The 17294-nt window shown below is 34.2% G+C and overlaps 1 protein-coding gene across 4 annotated transcripts in view; it reads right to left on the bottom strand.

Moving 5' to 3' along the window:
* Positions 1-17294, bottom strand: part of SLC6A15 (solute carrier family 6 member 15) — a 43309-nt gene that overhangs the window by 21497 nt on the left and 4518 nt on the right. For all 4 annotated transcript variants that reach the window (XM_072724509.1, XM_072724512.1, XM_072724510.1 and 1 more), the window contains one exon: positions 2071-2545. In XM_072724509.1, coding sequence (XP_072580610.1) covers positions 2071-2359 — 289 coding nt within the window. In that variant the 5' untranslated portion in view covers positions 2360-2545. The remainder of the gene's footprint in view (positions 1-2070; positions 2546-17294) is intronic.

The following is a 17294-nucleotide window of genomic DNA, read 5'->3' on the forward strand; positions in this document are numbered from 1 at the left end:
CCCTTTGTGCTTTACCCAGAGTTAGGAGTCTATCGTGTTTTGTCACCCTCTCTAATATTTCCCATTCATTTTCCCTCCTTTCCCCTATAATCCCTTTCACTATTTCTTATACTAATTTCTAAATATGAAATCCTTTGAGTTCTCTGCCAAAACGAAAATGGTATTAAATGGAAAGCAACATGACTTTAGCCAAGACAGCCTTCTTTCTCAACAGTGTGGTGAGTGAGGTTCACAAGATGAAAGGCTTAAAGATCAGAATTCATCTTCTGCTAGTCTTGGCAAATGGGATGGCTCATGAAAAACAAAAAGCAGGTAGTATAACTAGTCAAGTCAAATAAGTATAACTTATTTGACAAATAATGCATATGTGGTGTTAATGACTAGCTAAGGAGCTTACAGTTTCAGTGGCGTGCTCTGCAGTGTATCATGGACTTGCTACATTGATAATTACCTCTCAGACAGATTTGTCCAACGGACAACTATTTCTACACCAGTCGTTATGTGCCTAGCTGAATTAACTAAGCAAGATCTTAAATATATCTTGTTATCAGGACACCTTAGCTTTTTATCTTATAATCGAAAAAAGAAATTTCACATATGATTTTATTATTTCATTTGATTTGTACATCAAGTATAAATACCATATTTTCATCCAATCAACAAAACTATCACAAACTGGAATCAAATCCCAAAACATTCTTTCTACCCTTTGTGCGCTGATATGCAGCTAATATAATATTTGGTTTTTAACCACATTTATTTTAATAGTCGCCATGTAATAAAGTTTCAACTCAAATGTTAGTTAACATTACCTGTCTTTGATGTACTATAGCACTTGCAGGGCAGCCCTGGTGGCTCAGTGGTTTAGCGCCTGCCTTCAGCCCAGGGCATGATCCTGGAGACCTGGGATCAAGTCCCATGTCAAGCTCCCTGCATGGAGCCTGCTTCTTCCTCTGCCTGTGTCTCTGCCTCTCTCCCTCTCTTGGTGTCTCTCATGAATAAATAAATAAAATCTTAAAAAAAAAAAAAGAACTTGCATCCCAACATGAACAATACATTCCTTTGTTTATACTTTTTAAATTGATCTGTAAGATAATTTTTGTTAAACAACCCTTATTGAGTATGTACACAAATACAAAAAGGTAGAATATTATGTTGATGGAGATATATTTGTTTAAAATTAAGGACGGAGGTGTCTTGGTGGCTCAGGTGGTTAAGCGTCATGATCCCAGGGTCCTGGGATGGAGTCCTACTTTGTCAAGCTCCCTGCTCAGTGGGGACACTGCTTGGATCTCTCCTTCTGCCCCAATCCCCTGCTCATGCTCTCTCTCCCTCTCCCTCCACCCTCCCTCAGATAAATAAATAAAATCTTAAAAAGAAAAATGAAATTATATTAAGGATGCTAATTTCCTTAAAGTTTTCTTTGAAACTAAACTTTGCCCCCCAAATACTGTAGCATTAGAAACCAAATATATATAATATCTAAGGATGAAGAATGTCTGGTATTACATTAATTATATGATTAAATCCCTTCTACTGGGATCTACAAAATTCTGGGCAGCATTTGAACACCATAATTATTGTAAATTATATGTAATTTTCTTTTGAAAAGTGAAATAATTCAAAATTCAGAATTAATAAATTGTGGAGAGAACATTCTTTCTGACTTCTTTCACCAGTACTGTCTTATATGAGAAACTTTAGGTTTTTCTCCGAAGAGTAACTGACAGGCATAAGGGATGCCTCTAACGTTAGAAAGGTCAGGAATTTAGTGATGTTTAATAGCACCCACAGAAAAAATTTGAGAATGTACTATCCTTAAGTAATCTTTGAGTATTCGTAATAAGCCATTAGCTCCTATGGAAACCTAATCTGAAAACAGAGTTGCGCTCACTTGCAACAAAGGAGTCTCTCTGGCTTTACAATGGAATTCATAGTTTCTGAAATAATGAGACTGCAGCAACAATATGGGCTACTTGAGACAGGCAGTTGCAATTTACTCAGCAATGTGTCACTTAACAACAACAACAAAAACAAAAAATAAAAAAATAAAAAAACCCCAAAACTTACCACCTCCATTCTTCTGACATAGGTATGGGAATCGCCACACATTTCCTAAACCTACAGAATATCCAATTTGGGCCAAGAGGTATTGTAGCTTGCTATTCCAAGCTGGTCTTTCATCTTCGACTTCGGATTCTTCTTCAACATCGATATCTTTCTCTTCCTGAACATCAACAATCAGTTCACTCTTCTTAAAAGCATCATCAGCTGAGTCTTCATTGGAAAGAAGGTCTTTGACAGACTCAATAACTTCATCATCTAATTCTCTTTTTACCACCTTGCTATTCTTCGGCATTGGAAAGTGTGGGTATTACTACTATTATTTTTTAAAAATATCCTTAAGGTAAATTTGCTAATTCTTTTTTGAAATATGTTAATTGATATGAATAAAAGATGGAGGAAGGTATCATATAAATCCTTGGTTCAAGGTGACAGAGTCTTAATGAATCCTGGATCTGTATGTCCAATATCCAATGGATACCTGTAAAATTTTAAGTTGAAAAACAATAATATTAATGGGGGAAAATATTTAAAATACTGAAGACTCTTTATTAATAATTTTTATGATAACTCTTTCTGTAAAGTATAAGACATCTGATTGCCCTTGTCCCTTCAGAGCTTAATAATTACCAGAAGTGGAAAAATTGTAAAGTACACATGTGCTTCAGACACACTTTCTTTTAACTAACTTCTTCCTTCTTGCAAAATCTAATTTGATCCCAGGTATACTCCAATGCAAAACTATGCTATTTGTTAGTAATTAAAATTTTGTGACTCTCTCTCTTAATTCTTCTTTTTTACCTCTCTGACTAATGCACGTCCCTTATTTTATTCCTTACAGAATTACAATTACATGCCATCCTGTAAGTGTCTTATACACAATCTCTTCTGTACACATATTTATCATTCACTCACTTGATATTAATTGTAATATGGATAAAATACAGAGATATAAACAGTAATGAATCATATGATATCTACTTTAAAGGAGCTTTTGTCTAACAGGGAGAAAGGCGCCTCCCAAATAATTACACTACATTATATAATTTATATTACCCAACACCATTAAGATAGGAGACATCAGGAATGTTGTACAAAAGTGGCATTATAGTTGGGCAGGGATGGAGTGAGGCCACACCAAATGTAAGGAATAGCATAAACAGATGCAAGAGGTGGCAACTATTATTATTTGTGTAAACATTCTCTCAAATGACCCAAAAAACACACTGCCACCACTTGACATTTTTCCCTTTATTTCTTTTTACATTATATCTCATATCCTTTTCTCTGTTCAAATACAAACCAAGTAAGTGTATAGGGTGTATTTATAAACCAATGACATTGTCAATTTTAAAAAGTGATTGGGCAGCCAGGGTGGCTCAGCAGTTGAGCCTCTGCCTTCCGCCCAGGGCATGATCCTGGGGTCCCAGAATCAAGTCCCGCGTCGGGCTCCCTGCATGAAGCCTGCTTCTCCCTCTGCCTGTATCTCTGCCTCTCTCTCTCCCTCTCTCTCATGAATAAATAAAGAAATCTTTAAAAAAATAAAAATACAAAGTGATTGAACATATGAATGTTTCTCTTCAAAGCTGGGTTGGGAGGCTTTGGAAATAATCTACCAAGAATTTTGTCATTTATTTCTAGAAAAAAATGGAATTCTTTGATAGAACTGTGTTAGATTTACATTCAAAGTCAGATAATTAGGCCATCATAATTTAATTCATAATCTTAATGAACAAGACAGGGTGCTTGGTGACTCAATGAAAAAGAAAAACAGGAACTCATTAACTTGACCATGTAACTTATTTGTTGCCTTTAGGTTTGGAGGTGTTTAGTTCTTTCCAAATTAAAATAACAGCAAACCCTCATTTTGGATTTAGTGAGGATTAAGAGTTAGACTGTGAAGGAAATTCTGAAAAACTACCATTGAAAATATTTAAATAGGGTGGGGGGAATGGGTGACGGGCACTGAGGGGGGCACTTGACGGGATGAGCTCTGGGTGTTATTCTGTATGTTGGTAAATTGAACACCAATAAAAAATAAATGTATTTAAAAAAAGAAAATATTTAAATAATAGACACATCTCTAGAATAAATGAGCAACTTTTTATAGTGACTATTGTAAAGACATCACCAAGTTTTTGATGTGGAAATAGTTTCAAGAGGTTGTGGATCATGTCTGTTTAATTTGCTTTCTTTTCTCTGAGAGATCAGTAAATATTAGGGGAGTAAATAAATAAATAGAACCATTGAAAAACTGAAATAAGCTAATTTTCCACATATTTTTTGCTGGAAGAAAACAATCTGACATATAGGAAACTATGATTTGTGAGACATGAATTATGTAGAGATCTACACTTGTTGAATTATCTAAAGATAAGTTATTAGCACAGTAATTTAACTGATACATAGATAAAAGCATTGGCTCTAATCTAACAAACTTGAGACTTCTAGTTCTTTCATTTATTAGTTGTATAACTTATAGTAATAGAATAATTCTTAACCTTAGTTTTCTCAATAAAGTAAGGTTTGTTAGCTATTCTTTTTGCTTTTTCCATATAAATAGAAAGATAAGGAATACATCAAAGTTTAGAATATTAAGGTGAAGACATCCACAATTTCAGAAGAAAAAATTTAAAAGACAGGGTTCACTCATGAGCCTCCCGCAAATTCATTGTCTCACAAATTGTAGTATTTCTTCTATAAATATCTAGTCTTTGCAGAAAAAAAATACACAAAATATCAAAATGAAAAAAACAATTTTGGACACTGCTGAATATTTTTTTACACATTTAATGAATAATTATACAAATGTACATATGCTATCCTTTGGCAAAGTTTACATTTAAAAGTTTCTATCAGACTGGGGCCCCTGGATGGCACAGTCAGTTAAACTCTGGGTTTTGGCTCAGGTCCTAATCTCAGGGTAGTGAGATCTAGCCCCACATGGGGCTCCATACTCCACATAGAGTCTGCTTAAGATTCCCTCTGTCCCTTTCCCCCTGTGCTCTCTTTCTGAAATAAGTCAACAAATCTTAAAAAAATAAAATAAAATTTTCTATCAAACAACCCAAAGTTCATATCTTCCATGAAAAAAAATCAATGTCAAGTGTAAACAAAATTGAAATACAATGATATAATATAAATGCCTGCAATATATTTAATATATAAAACATATCTATATATACAGATTATATAATACAATAATCCTGGGCAACGTTTATAAAATTAAACATATTTTAAAAGGAAGCTAAAGTTGTTGCATTTATTTCATGCTCTCTTCTTCACTAGGCCATAAACTTTGCTTAGAAAATGATTTTATCTTACTCATCTCGCATTCTCAAGGTTTAAACTTATCTGTCCAATGAATGAGCTCCAAAAAGTAGGACACATTAATATTGTATGATAACTATAAGTATTCTGCACTATTACACATTTGGTTGTTTTTTGGGTTTTTGATTTTTTTATCCTAAGGCCCTAGATTTATTGAGTCAGAGACTTTCCTTTCAGAGGCTTCATAAAGCCAAGAGTAAAGATATAAACTGAGTTTCTGAATGCATTTCAATGGATGTAAAATCCATTGTATATAAGACAACAATTGGAAGCCAAATTATTTTCACATCTTTAAGACCCAACTTTTCTAAGAGATAACATGTTTTATCACGCCAAAAGCTTACTTGAAGAACTTAGTTCATAAAAGTAGACCATAAATATAGGTTAAAAAGAGAATGAAAAGTGAGGCTGACTATTGCCAAAAAGTATATTGATCATTGCTACATCTGGGAAAAGAAATGAAGCGGGAATGTCCAGGAAGGAGGTGAGGTGGAAGGTCATAAAGTGTCAGCAATCTGCAGGTCATGGGCAGTAGGATAATCAGTTTCAAGTAACTGCACAGCCTCTGCCAAGTTAGCACCAGCCATTCATGCAATAGAAAGAAGCTATCATCTACTGCACTTTGACTGCACTTAGGAGTTTCATTGGCAGTCTACATCATTACCTGGTAAAGGCCTCCCATCTACCCCTGAGCAACAGATATTCAAGATCGAGGTCAACAAAATATTACCCATGGGTCAACTACAACCCATTGTGTGATTTTATAAATAAATTTATATTGGAACATAGCCACACCCACGCATTTACATATTTTTCTATAGCTAATTTTGTGCAACAGCAGAGTCAATTTGTACAGACTGCAAAGTTTAAAATATTTACTGACTGTATTGAAAAAATTTGACAACCACTGTTTCAGAAAATAAATTTGAATTGAAAATGTGGAGTTCTTCAGACCACTTGATATAGACTCCATTTGTATGGCACTAATTTCTTTATCAAATAGTATGACAAGATAGAACTCTACCCATTTAAAAATAAGTAATTACCAAGAATGATAGGGTTTTATATAGAACCAGGGAGATGGAGTGGGAGTAGTTGACAGGGGAAGAAACAAATGTAGAAAATATATATCAGGAAACAGAGTGCTCTAGAGCTTCAAGTATATTACTTAAGAAAACTCAGAGATTCAACAAAATAAAGATAAAACGAAGTTCCTTTTGAAAAAAAAAAAAAAATCAGACACCTGGGTGGCTCAATGGTTGAGCATCTGCCTTAGGCTCAGGGCGTGATCCCCAGGGTCCTGGGATCAAGTCCCTCATCGGGCTCCCTGCATGGAGCCTGCTTCTCCCTTTGCCTATGTCTCTGCCTCTCTCTCTGTGTCTCTTATGAATGGATAAATAAATTTTTTAAAATAGATAAATAAATATTAAAAGAAATTTTAAAAACTCAAAGAAAAGATATAAAAAAATGATTGGGAAGAAAAAAGTTAAATAGATGAATACTGAATACAGATAAGAGATGGGAAATTCAGTATAGGGATAAAAGGTACATTAGAAACAAATAAAGGCTGCCACAGTACATCCATAGACTTAGAGAACAGACTTACGGAAGCTTCTCAAAAAGAATGAAAAGAGTCAAATATCTTAAAGTAATTCAGAGAAAAGCTAATGGAAACAGAGACCAGATAAAGGTGATCCAACAAACTTAAAAAAATTGTTTTTTACAAATTCATTCAGAAACTCAATTTATATCTTTCCTTTTGGCTTTATGCAGCCTCTGAAAGGAAGGCAAGAAAACAGAATTAATATAAACACAAAATACTGAAAGATAAATTAACAGAAGTTTTGCTCAGATTCATATTTTCAAATAGTAGTAATACAGAGGTGTCAACCCTAAAAAATACTGGGATAGGGATCCCTGGGTGGCGCAGTGGTTTAGCGCCTGCCTTTGGCCCAGGGCGCGATCCTGGAGACCCAGAATTGAATCCCACGTCGGGCTCCCGGCCGGTGCATGGAGCCTGCTTCTCCCTCTGCCTATGTCTCTGCCTCTCTCTCTCTCTGTGTGACTATCATAAATAAATAAAAATTAAAAAAAAATACTGGGATAAAGATTCCTAGGGATTTCAAGCAGAAGTAGAAAGGGGGAATAAAAAGACTTCTCAGTATGTTTCATAACTGCTAAAAAAAATTTAAGAGGAAAAAAATACTCAGTCTCCGATTTTTATACTCAAGTATTTTGTATTCCAATTATAAAAGCCACAGGCAAATATTCTTGTCTGTAAGAGATCTGATGATCCCTCTTGGGGAGGGAGAGAAACAGGTTACATGATCATGAAATTTGGCCAAGTAAGAGAGAAAAAAGGTAAAGACCTCATTAACAGAGAAGCCATGTTAATGGATAGAAGTGAACACTAATTTAAACAGAAAATAAGCTTTAAAATTTGGGATCCCTGGGTGGCGCAGTGGTTTAGCGCCTGTCTTTGGCCCAGGGCGCGATCCTGGAGACCCGGGATCGAATCCCACATCGGGCTCCCGGTGCATGGAGCCTGCTTCTCCCTCTGCCTGTGTCTCTGCCTCTCTCTCTCTCTCTGTGTGTGACTATCATAAATAAATAAAATTTAAAAAAAATAAAATAAAAAATAAAATCTATATGAATTATGTCTAGATGAAAAATATAAATTAAAATTCAGAAAATAAAATCAGGAATTGGAACAGGAGAAGATTAGAAAGAAATAAAAGCATGAGAATATCCTCATATTTCATATCAGGAAGCAATTTAGGATACTAACTATAAAATACATAGTCAAAAAAAAAAAGATAATGACCCCAATCTCTTCATATTTTCATATAATCCTTCTTGTTTATTTTTATTGATATCTTGTAGAAATTAACATTTCTTGCTGTGAGGAGACATATATTGATGCCAAACACTTATATTTAGTTTCTAGAAACAGACGGAGTTCAAATCCTAGCTCTATCACTTATGGTTTTATGACCTTGGCTAAGTTACTTTGTTATCTAATAATAAAGTGCTTGGATAAATGCAACACATTGAAAGAACTCAATATATGTCTTCTTTTGTTATTATGATTATCGTCCCTCTTATAGCTGTATTCTGTTATAACTGGCTTATTGCAAATTATTAAGGATAATGTAAGTCTAGAGCCAATGCCATACGTTCAAATCATTTTAACATCACTTTTTTTTTCCTAATGCCATTTTTTTGTTGCTGTATAATAAGTTACCTCAAAATTTAGTGGCTTAGCAAACAAATGTCTTATTTGCTTATGATTCTGTGTGTTTGCAATTTGAACTAGGCTTACACAATCAGTTGTTTTGCTGGTCTTGACTCAGGTCACGTCTCCACTATAGTCATCTATCAACTCAAGTGGGGAAGGATGGTCTAGGATGGTCTCACTCACATTCTGGCAGGAGGCAGCCTATCAGCCAGAGCACTTTTTTGTTGTTGTTTTTTGTTTTTTATAAGTAGAGCTTTTCTTTCTTTCTTTTTTTATTTTATTTATTTATTCATGAGAGAAACAGAGAGAGAGGCAGAGACACAGGCAGAGGGAGAAGCAGGCTCCATGCAGGGAGCCCGATATGGGACTCGATCCCAGGGCCCCAGGATCATGCCCTGGGCTGAAGGCAGCGCTAAACTGCTGAGCCACCCGGGCTGCCCAGCCAGAGCACTTTGATTCTTCCAAATGTAATCTCTCCAAAATGCTAGCTTCAACTTGTTCACAGTATAAGCTCAGAGCTCTAACTCTAGCCAAAAGAAGCCCAACATGCAAGTGCCAGTGAAGCCTCTGTGTAGCATCTGCTCATGTTTCACGGCCCAAAGCAAGTCACACAGCTAAGTCCAGGTTGATTAGAGGGGCTAACCTCTACCTTTTGATGGAAGGAGCAACAAAATCAAATTCTAAAACATATGAGTAGAGAGAAAAGAAAACTACTGCCACCTTCTTTGCAAATAATCTTCTACACTTGTCCAGTTAGCACTCCCCTCCCTGGATTCTGAATCCTGAGGACGGGAACAAAGAGATCAAAAGGTTGGCATCTCACTCAATTCCAAAGGTATTATGCCCAGGCTCTAACTACTACCACCGTAGTCATGGATTCTGGTTCCTAGCTTTAAGAACTGTTTTCATTCTTGCCCTTTTCCATCTCATTGCCAAGCACCCCATTGTTCCTTTGAGCCCGAACCTTGCCAATATTTATTTTATTTTTGCCTCTTAGCCAGGCATCAATTTCTGCAGCTTGCAAACAAAGAATCCTAAATAACATGGCTCCAATCAATGTAAAACAATTGGTATCTTTCCATTCATTTACTATAAAAGGATTTAACATACACTTAAAATGTTGGGAACATTACATTACTTAATTTGGACTTATATTTACATTTTTCTCATTCTCCCATTTTTGTATTGCTTTAATTGTATTCATATGCAAGTTTTCAGAAAAAAATCTATTTTGAAGAACTTAAAACTAGATTCAAAACATTTTTAAATCAACATAATAAATTTCTAACTCAGTGCTTCTCAACCCTAACCTTTTTAATGTTTTTTCTTTTTTGAGATTGTTTCCTTGCCTTTTCAGATAAGTTTTGAAGTTAGCTTGTTAATTTCTACCCCAAAGAAAGAGCCTGCTAGAATTTTAACTAGGATTGTATTGATTCTATATATCCATTTGGGGAGCATTGACATCTTAACAATTTGAGCTTTCTAATCTATGAACTTGGTATATCTCTTCATTTACTTATATCTCTTTAACTTCTCTCTGGAAAAAAAAAAGTTGATTTTTTAACACAAGCTTCCTATTGTGTAACATTGATAATTTGAGCTTATGGTGTTTTAGGATTTTTATATACACAGTACGTCAAAGGTAAATAAAGTTTAAGCTCTCTCTAATTGTTTACCTTTCATTTCTTTTTCTTGACTTACCTACTGGCTTGGGCATCCACTAAAATTTTGAATAGGAGCATTAAGAGAGACACCTTCATCAATGCCCTGATGCTAATGGGAACACACTATTTTACTAAGTACAATATTAGCTATGGATTTCTTTCATAGTTGTCTTTTGTCAGTTTAGGGAAGTTTCTTTTTATTCCTAGTTCAGAGAGGGTCTTTTTTTTTTTTTTAATTCTGATTAATTGTTGAATTTGGCACATAATTTTCTACCTTTATTGAGATAATCATATAACATCTCTTTTTTTTTTTTAGAGGTTTTATCTATTTGAGAGAGGGAGTAAAAGAGCGAGAGAAAGCTAGTGAGCATGAGCAGGGAGGAGCATAGGGAAAGGGAGAAGCAGACCTCCCGCTGAGCAGGGAACACAGATGATGCTGATGACCTGGGCTGAATCCTGGGACTCAATCCCAGGATTCCAGGATCATGATCTGAGCCAAAGGCAGATGCTTAACCAACTGAGTCACCCAGGTGCGCCAATCATATAACTTCTTAATCTACTGATACACAATATAACATCAATTGATTTTGAATTTTAGACTAATCTTTCATTAAGAAATAAATGCCACTGATCGAGATCTATTACCTTTTTAATATATTACTGGAACCAATTTGCTAATATCTTGATAAGGATTTTTTCAACATTATTCATAGGAACGTGGATATATAATTTTTTCTTGTATTTTGCTTCTCCGGTTTTGGTGGACTCATATATGGAATTTTAAAATGGTCTCTCATTTATTTTCTGAGAAAATACATGTAGAATTAGTTTTACTTCTTCCTTAAATGTTTGGCAGCACTCACCAATGAAGCCATCTGGGCCTGGAGTTTTCTTTCAGAGAATATGTTTAATTAAAAATACAATTTATTAAAAAATGCACTTTGTGTCATTGATATATAGCTACTGAATTTCCTTTTTTCTTATATTAGTTTTAGTAAGTTGTGTTTTTCAAACACATTTCACTTAAATTGTCAAATTTTGTTTGTAGAAAGCAGTTCATAATATTCCGTAGTTTTTTTTAATAGTTGTAGGATTTGTAGTTATATCACATTTTTTATTCCTGATATTGACAATAGGTGTTTTCTCTGCTTTGTCTTAATTAATCTTGCTAATATTTTCACTATGTAATTAAAATATTGTGCAATTCTTATTCTATCTTTCAAGACTTCTTAGTTCTTAAACTACTGTTACAACTTCTTTTGAAACTGTTTTAAATTCTAATTAACATTTCCAGTGAAAATATGCAAAGACCTAAAATAACAGACAGGCACTTGCATCTTAGAGATGAGAAGGGATTCAAATAGACATGCTTGCGTTGGCTAATTATTGGTACATGCCAAAAGTTTAATATTCTATAATAAAGAACTAGAAGTACAGCAAATTATCTCCCTGACTTGGACAATTATAAATTTTACTGAATAAAATTTTCTTCAAATATGAACCAATCATGAACAGTGAATCTGAACTTTATAGTAGATTCAAATGAAACATATTTTTCTAATTCTAACATACAGGGTAAAAAAATAAAGGCTGTCTGAATAAAAACAAAATGTTAAACCATATAGCAAGACTCAAGAAAAAAATGACACATCTAAAACTTCAACAATATAAAATTCAACTTAAACATTTCTTTTGCAAATTATATCCCCTTCACATAAAATGTTTGCACTGAGAAAAAAATAATAAAATTCACAGAGTCAATCAAAAGGAGAGAATTTTTTTTTTACAAATGACAATATAATGTCACAATTTACACTTTATATATTTTAGGTAGACTATAACACGCCTATGAGGATGGCTAACATGTTTTTAAAAACAAGTCTTAAAAAGTAAAGACAACAAAAGTTGGTGAGGATGAAAAAAAACTAGATCAATCATATATTTCTGGTAGAAATATAAAATAGTACAGCCACTCTAAAAATACAGCTGGTAGTTCCTTTTAGCACTAATAACAGAGTTATTACACTGACCACCAATTTGCACTCTTAGACATAAATCCCAGAAAAATAAAAACTTATTTTCAAGCAGGAACTTATACATAAATGTTCATACCAACTTTACTTAAAATAGCCTGAAACTGAATGTCTTTCAGGGGGTGAATGGTAAAACAAGTTATATTTCCTCCATATCATGTAATATCAGCAATTAAAAAGAAAAGAATTATTGATACTTGCAATAACTTGGACGAACCTCAAGGAAATGATGCCACATGGGGAAAAAAGTCACAGGGATGCATATTGCATAATTCCATTTATAGAACATTTGTGAAATAACACAATGATATAGATGAACCACAGAACAGTGGTTGCTAGGAGTTAGGGTAGGGAAGGGCAGGTGAGTGTGCTATAATGGACAAGGGAATCTCGTGAGATGGTACAGTTTAGTATGTTCATTATGGTTAAGGATTACATGAAACTACACATTTGATAAAACTACAAAGAACTATACCCATATACACACATAGGCAGAGAAAATAACTGCATAATCTGAAAAACTCTGGATTACACCAATATCAATATGCTGGTTTTGATATTGTACTGTATGTCTATATAAGATTGTAAAATGACAGAGGCTAGGTCTAGGTGAAGAGTGCACAGGACTTCCCTTTGTACCTTCCTATGAACTTGCAATTATTTCAAAATTATAATTATAAAGTAATATCCATAAAGTGAGATGTATCTTTCATTGACTTCTATGAACCAAGAGACTGAACTAAGAGATTCAAAATCTTAAAGTATTTTTTTTTTTAAGACTTTATATATTTACTCATGAGAGACAGAGAGAGAGAGAGAGGCAGAGACACAGGCAGAGGGAGAAGCAGGCTCCAGGCTGGGAGCCGGACGCAGGACTCGATCAAGGGTCTCCAGGATCACGCCCTGGGCGGAAGGCAGACACTCAACCACTGAGCCACCCAGGCGTCCCTTAACAAAGTATTTCAGGAAGTCCTTTAAACATTTAAAAATAGACAAGAAATTCTTTTAAATTCTTAAAATTTTGTTAATATAATGAGAATACCTCAGGTTTAGACATTGTATTCATTTCCTAAGAATTCTGTAACAAATAACTTTAAATTTAGTGGTTTCACATTGCACAAATGAATTTTTTCAAGGCTCTGGAAACCAGAGATCCAAAATAATTTTTAATAAACCAGAATCAAGGTGTGGTCAGGTCTCTCCCTCAAGAGGAACTAGGAGACAATCTGTTCCTTGCCTTTTCTAGTTTCTGGAGGCTGCCAGCAGGTCTTCACTTAGAGCCACATCCCTCCCATCTCTAACTCCAGTCCCTCCTCCTCATCTGTGTGTATCTGATATTCCTTTGACTCTTTCATATATGGACATGGTGATATAGGGCCCATCTGGATATATCAGAATAATCTCTTCATCAAAGGATTATGTCTGTCAAGACTCTTTTTCTAAATAAGGTAACATTCACAATACCAAGACTTAGTAGATAGACCTATTTTAGGAGCTATTATTAGCTGATGATAGGCATATAACATTAAACTCCATGTATCTATATTTTTGAGTTATGTCATGAAAAATGAATTTGGAGGCAATAAACATGTTTTAGTCGTTATCATCATAAAATGTCAAGTATGATCTTCAGTTCTTTCCCATAGTAGATTGTTTACAAAAAGAACATTTACAATTCCTCCCAATGCTGTACATGTTTGCTACTCTACCCATCAGGAAGTGGAATCTATTTCCTGTTCTCTTAATTCTGGGCTGCACTTGAACTTGAATTTGAATTCTGGAATTACCTGAACTTGCTTTGACCAGGGGAAGGCCAAAAGAAGTGACAGGGCAAGTTCCAAGGCTAGGACTAAAGAAGCCTGACAGTTTCAGTTTTCATCCTTTTGGAATTCAGACACTATATAGAAAAGTCTATCTGCCCTGCTAGAAATCCCACATGGAAAGAGAGGGAGCACCTTAGCCAGCCACCAATTGTTCCAGGCATTTAGCTGAAGCCCTAGGCATAAGAACAAAGGCACTGACATTCTAGTCCCAGTCCAACTGCTAACCATACCAACTGGAGCTGATGAGGTACCCACAGCCCAGCCACACACAGAATAATAAGAAATAATAATTCATCATTGTTTTAAATTATTACAATACCAGAAAGGCAAGAGAGGGTACAGGGGCTCAATAAACCATTTTAAAATGGTTCACACCATTTGTTTTGAACCTACTGAAAAAAAAAAAAAACAACAACAGTGGTGGAGAAGATTTGTTATGTATCAATGGAAAACTGAAATATTTGCCTGTGGGGGAGACAAATTATTCAATTTGTCAATTAAATTATTCAATTATTGAAGTATTCAATTTCAGTTAAATTCATTGAATTTAACCGAAAGTATACATATTTAACTACTGAAATTTAGAATATTGTCCAAGGAATTGTTCACAACAGGGCTAGACCTATGCAAAAGGGGTGCTGTTTAGATTTTTAAATCCATGCAGTGATTTTCTTTTAAGCATAAGATAAATATTAACCTTGAAAGACACATTTAGTCATCCTTTTGTAAAGTTCCATGTGGTCAGTCTTTTATTTTAGGCATTTGTATGTCAGAAATGCACCAGGGATTATCACAACAAAACTCACAGACATCAAAATGATCATAAGGTAATAATAGCAAAACACTCTAAACACATAAATTAACAACCTAGATGAAATGGACAAATTTCTTGAAAAATACAAACTCCCACAACTTACCCAATATCAAACAGATCATGTAATAGCTCTACATCTGTTAAGGAACTTAAATGAACATCATTTAAAATTCTCACTAAAGAAATCTCTAAGCCTAGCTGGTTTCACTGGGGAATCCTAGTAAACATTTAAAGAATTAATACCAGCTCCGCACAATCTCTCCTACATAATAGAAGATAGTGGAACACTGCACAATTCATCTAATGAAACTAGTATTACTCTGATACTCTGAAGACAGTACCAAGGAAAAAGAATACCAAAACCTATAAATCTATATCCCTTATAAATATGGGCACAAAATTCCTCAACACAATATTAGAAAACAGAACTCAGTAATATATCACAGGAATTATATACCATGACCAAATGGGCTTTGTTCTAGGTGTACAAGGCTGGTTCAGTATTCAAAAATCAATAATGCAATATACCATAACCACAGGCTAAAGAAAAAAATCATGATTATATCAATCGATTCAGAAAAGGCATTTGTAAAAAAGAAAAAAAGAAAAGGCATTTGTAATTTAAAAATTGCCCCAAAAAACCCCAACTAGGAATGAAATTAAATTTTATCAATTTGATAAAAATCATCTGCAAAAAACATACAGTTGATATTACTTATCAATGAAAGACTGAATGCTTTTGTCTTAAGATCAGAAACAAGAATTCCCGTTCTCATACTTTTAAGAGAGTGAGCAGAGTACTGAAAGTTCTAGCTAGCGCAATAAGGAAAGAAAAGGAAATATAAAGCATAAATATTGGAAATAAAGAAAGAAATTTTCCGTATTTGCAGACATTCTGGTTGTCTATATTGAAAATGCCAAGGAATCTACAAAACATCGATAGTACTTTTATGCTGAAAAATATAAAGTGCTGATGAAAACAATCAAAAAAGATCTAAATACATAAACAGACATAACTACCATGTTCATGGTTTGGAAGACTAACATAGTAAATATGTAAATTCTCTCAAAATTGATATACAAGTTTAATGTAATACCTATAAAATCCCAGAAAAATAATTTATAGATAAATTATTCCAAAACTTATATTAAAAGGTAGAGAACTAAAACAGCAACAAACATTTAGAACAGAAGAATGAATTGAATCATTCTACCTGATCTTAAGACTTATTTTGTACCTACAGTAATGAAAATTGTGTGAAGTTAGCAGAAGGATAGATACATAGATTAATGAAACAGAAGAGAGTATTCATAAATAAACCCTCAAAAAATACACCCAACTGATTTTTGACAAAGGTGCAAAGGTTATTTCAATGGAGAAAAAAATGACACCCCTTTCAACAAATGGTTCTGAAATAACTGGATAGCTCTAGGCAAAAATATGATCTCAACCTAAATCTCACACCTTACACGACAATTAACTCAAACTGGATCATGGATTTAAATGTAAGACATAAAACTATAAAACTTTCAAAAATAATCATTGGAGAAAATCTTTGAGATACAGGGTTAAGCAGAGTCCTTAGATACGACATCAAAAGCAAAATCCACTAATGTGAAATCTGGTAAACTGAACTTCAAAATTAAAAACTTTTGCTTTATGAAAGAACCTGTTAAGGGGATGAAATAATGAGCTAGAGACTGGAAGAAAAATATTTGCAGACCACATGTCTGGGAAAGGGCTGGTATTTAGGATCTATAAAAAATGTATAAAACTCAACAATTAAAACCAATTTTAAAATGAGTAAAAAAATATACAGGGACATTTCAATTGAATATGATGTGAGGATGACAAATGAGCGCCATGTAATGAGGTTCAACGTTATTACCCACTAAGGAAATGCCAATTAAAACTACAATGAGATGTCATGCATACCTCTCAAAATGGCTAAAATACAGTGACAACAAAATTCTGGCAAGGATACAGAGAAACTGGATCATTCATACATTGCTGGTAAGAATGTGAAATGGTACAGCGCTCTGGAAAACTAAACATGTAACTACAATATAACCCAGCAATTACACTCCTGAGCATTTACCCTGGAGAAATGAGAATTTATGTTCCATAAAACCTGTAAATGAGTATCTACAGCAGCTTTATTCATAATAACCCTAAACTGGAAATGACCCAGATGTCTTTCAATGGACTAATGGTTAAACAAACTGGTAAATCCGTGCCACGGAGTGCTACTCAAAAATAAACTACTGATACACACAAAAATAAACTACTGATACACACAACTTGGATGAATTTATAGACAACTATGC

Source organism: Vulpes vulpes, chromosome 10 (assembly GCF_048418805.1).
Source record: "Vulpes vulpes isolate BD-2025 chromosome 10, VulVul3, whole genome shotgun sequence".
NCBI classification, from domain to species: Eukaryota; Metazoa; Chordata; class Mammalia; order Carnivora; family Canidae; genus Vulpes; species Vulpes vulpes.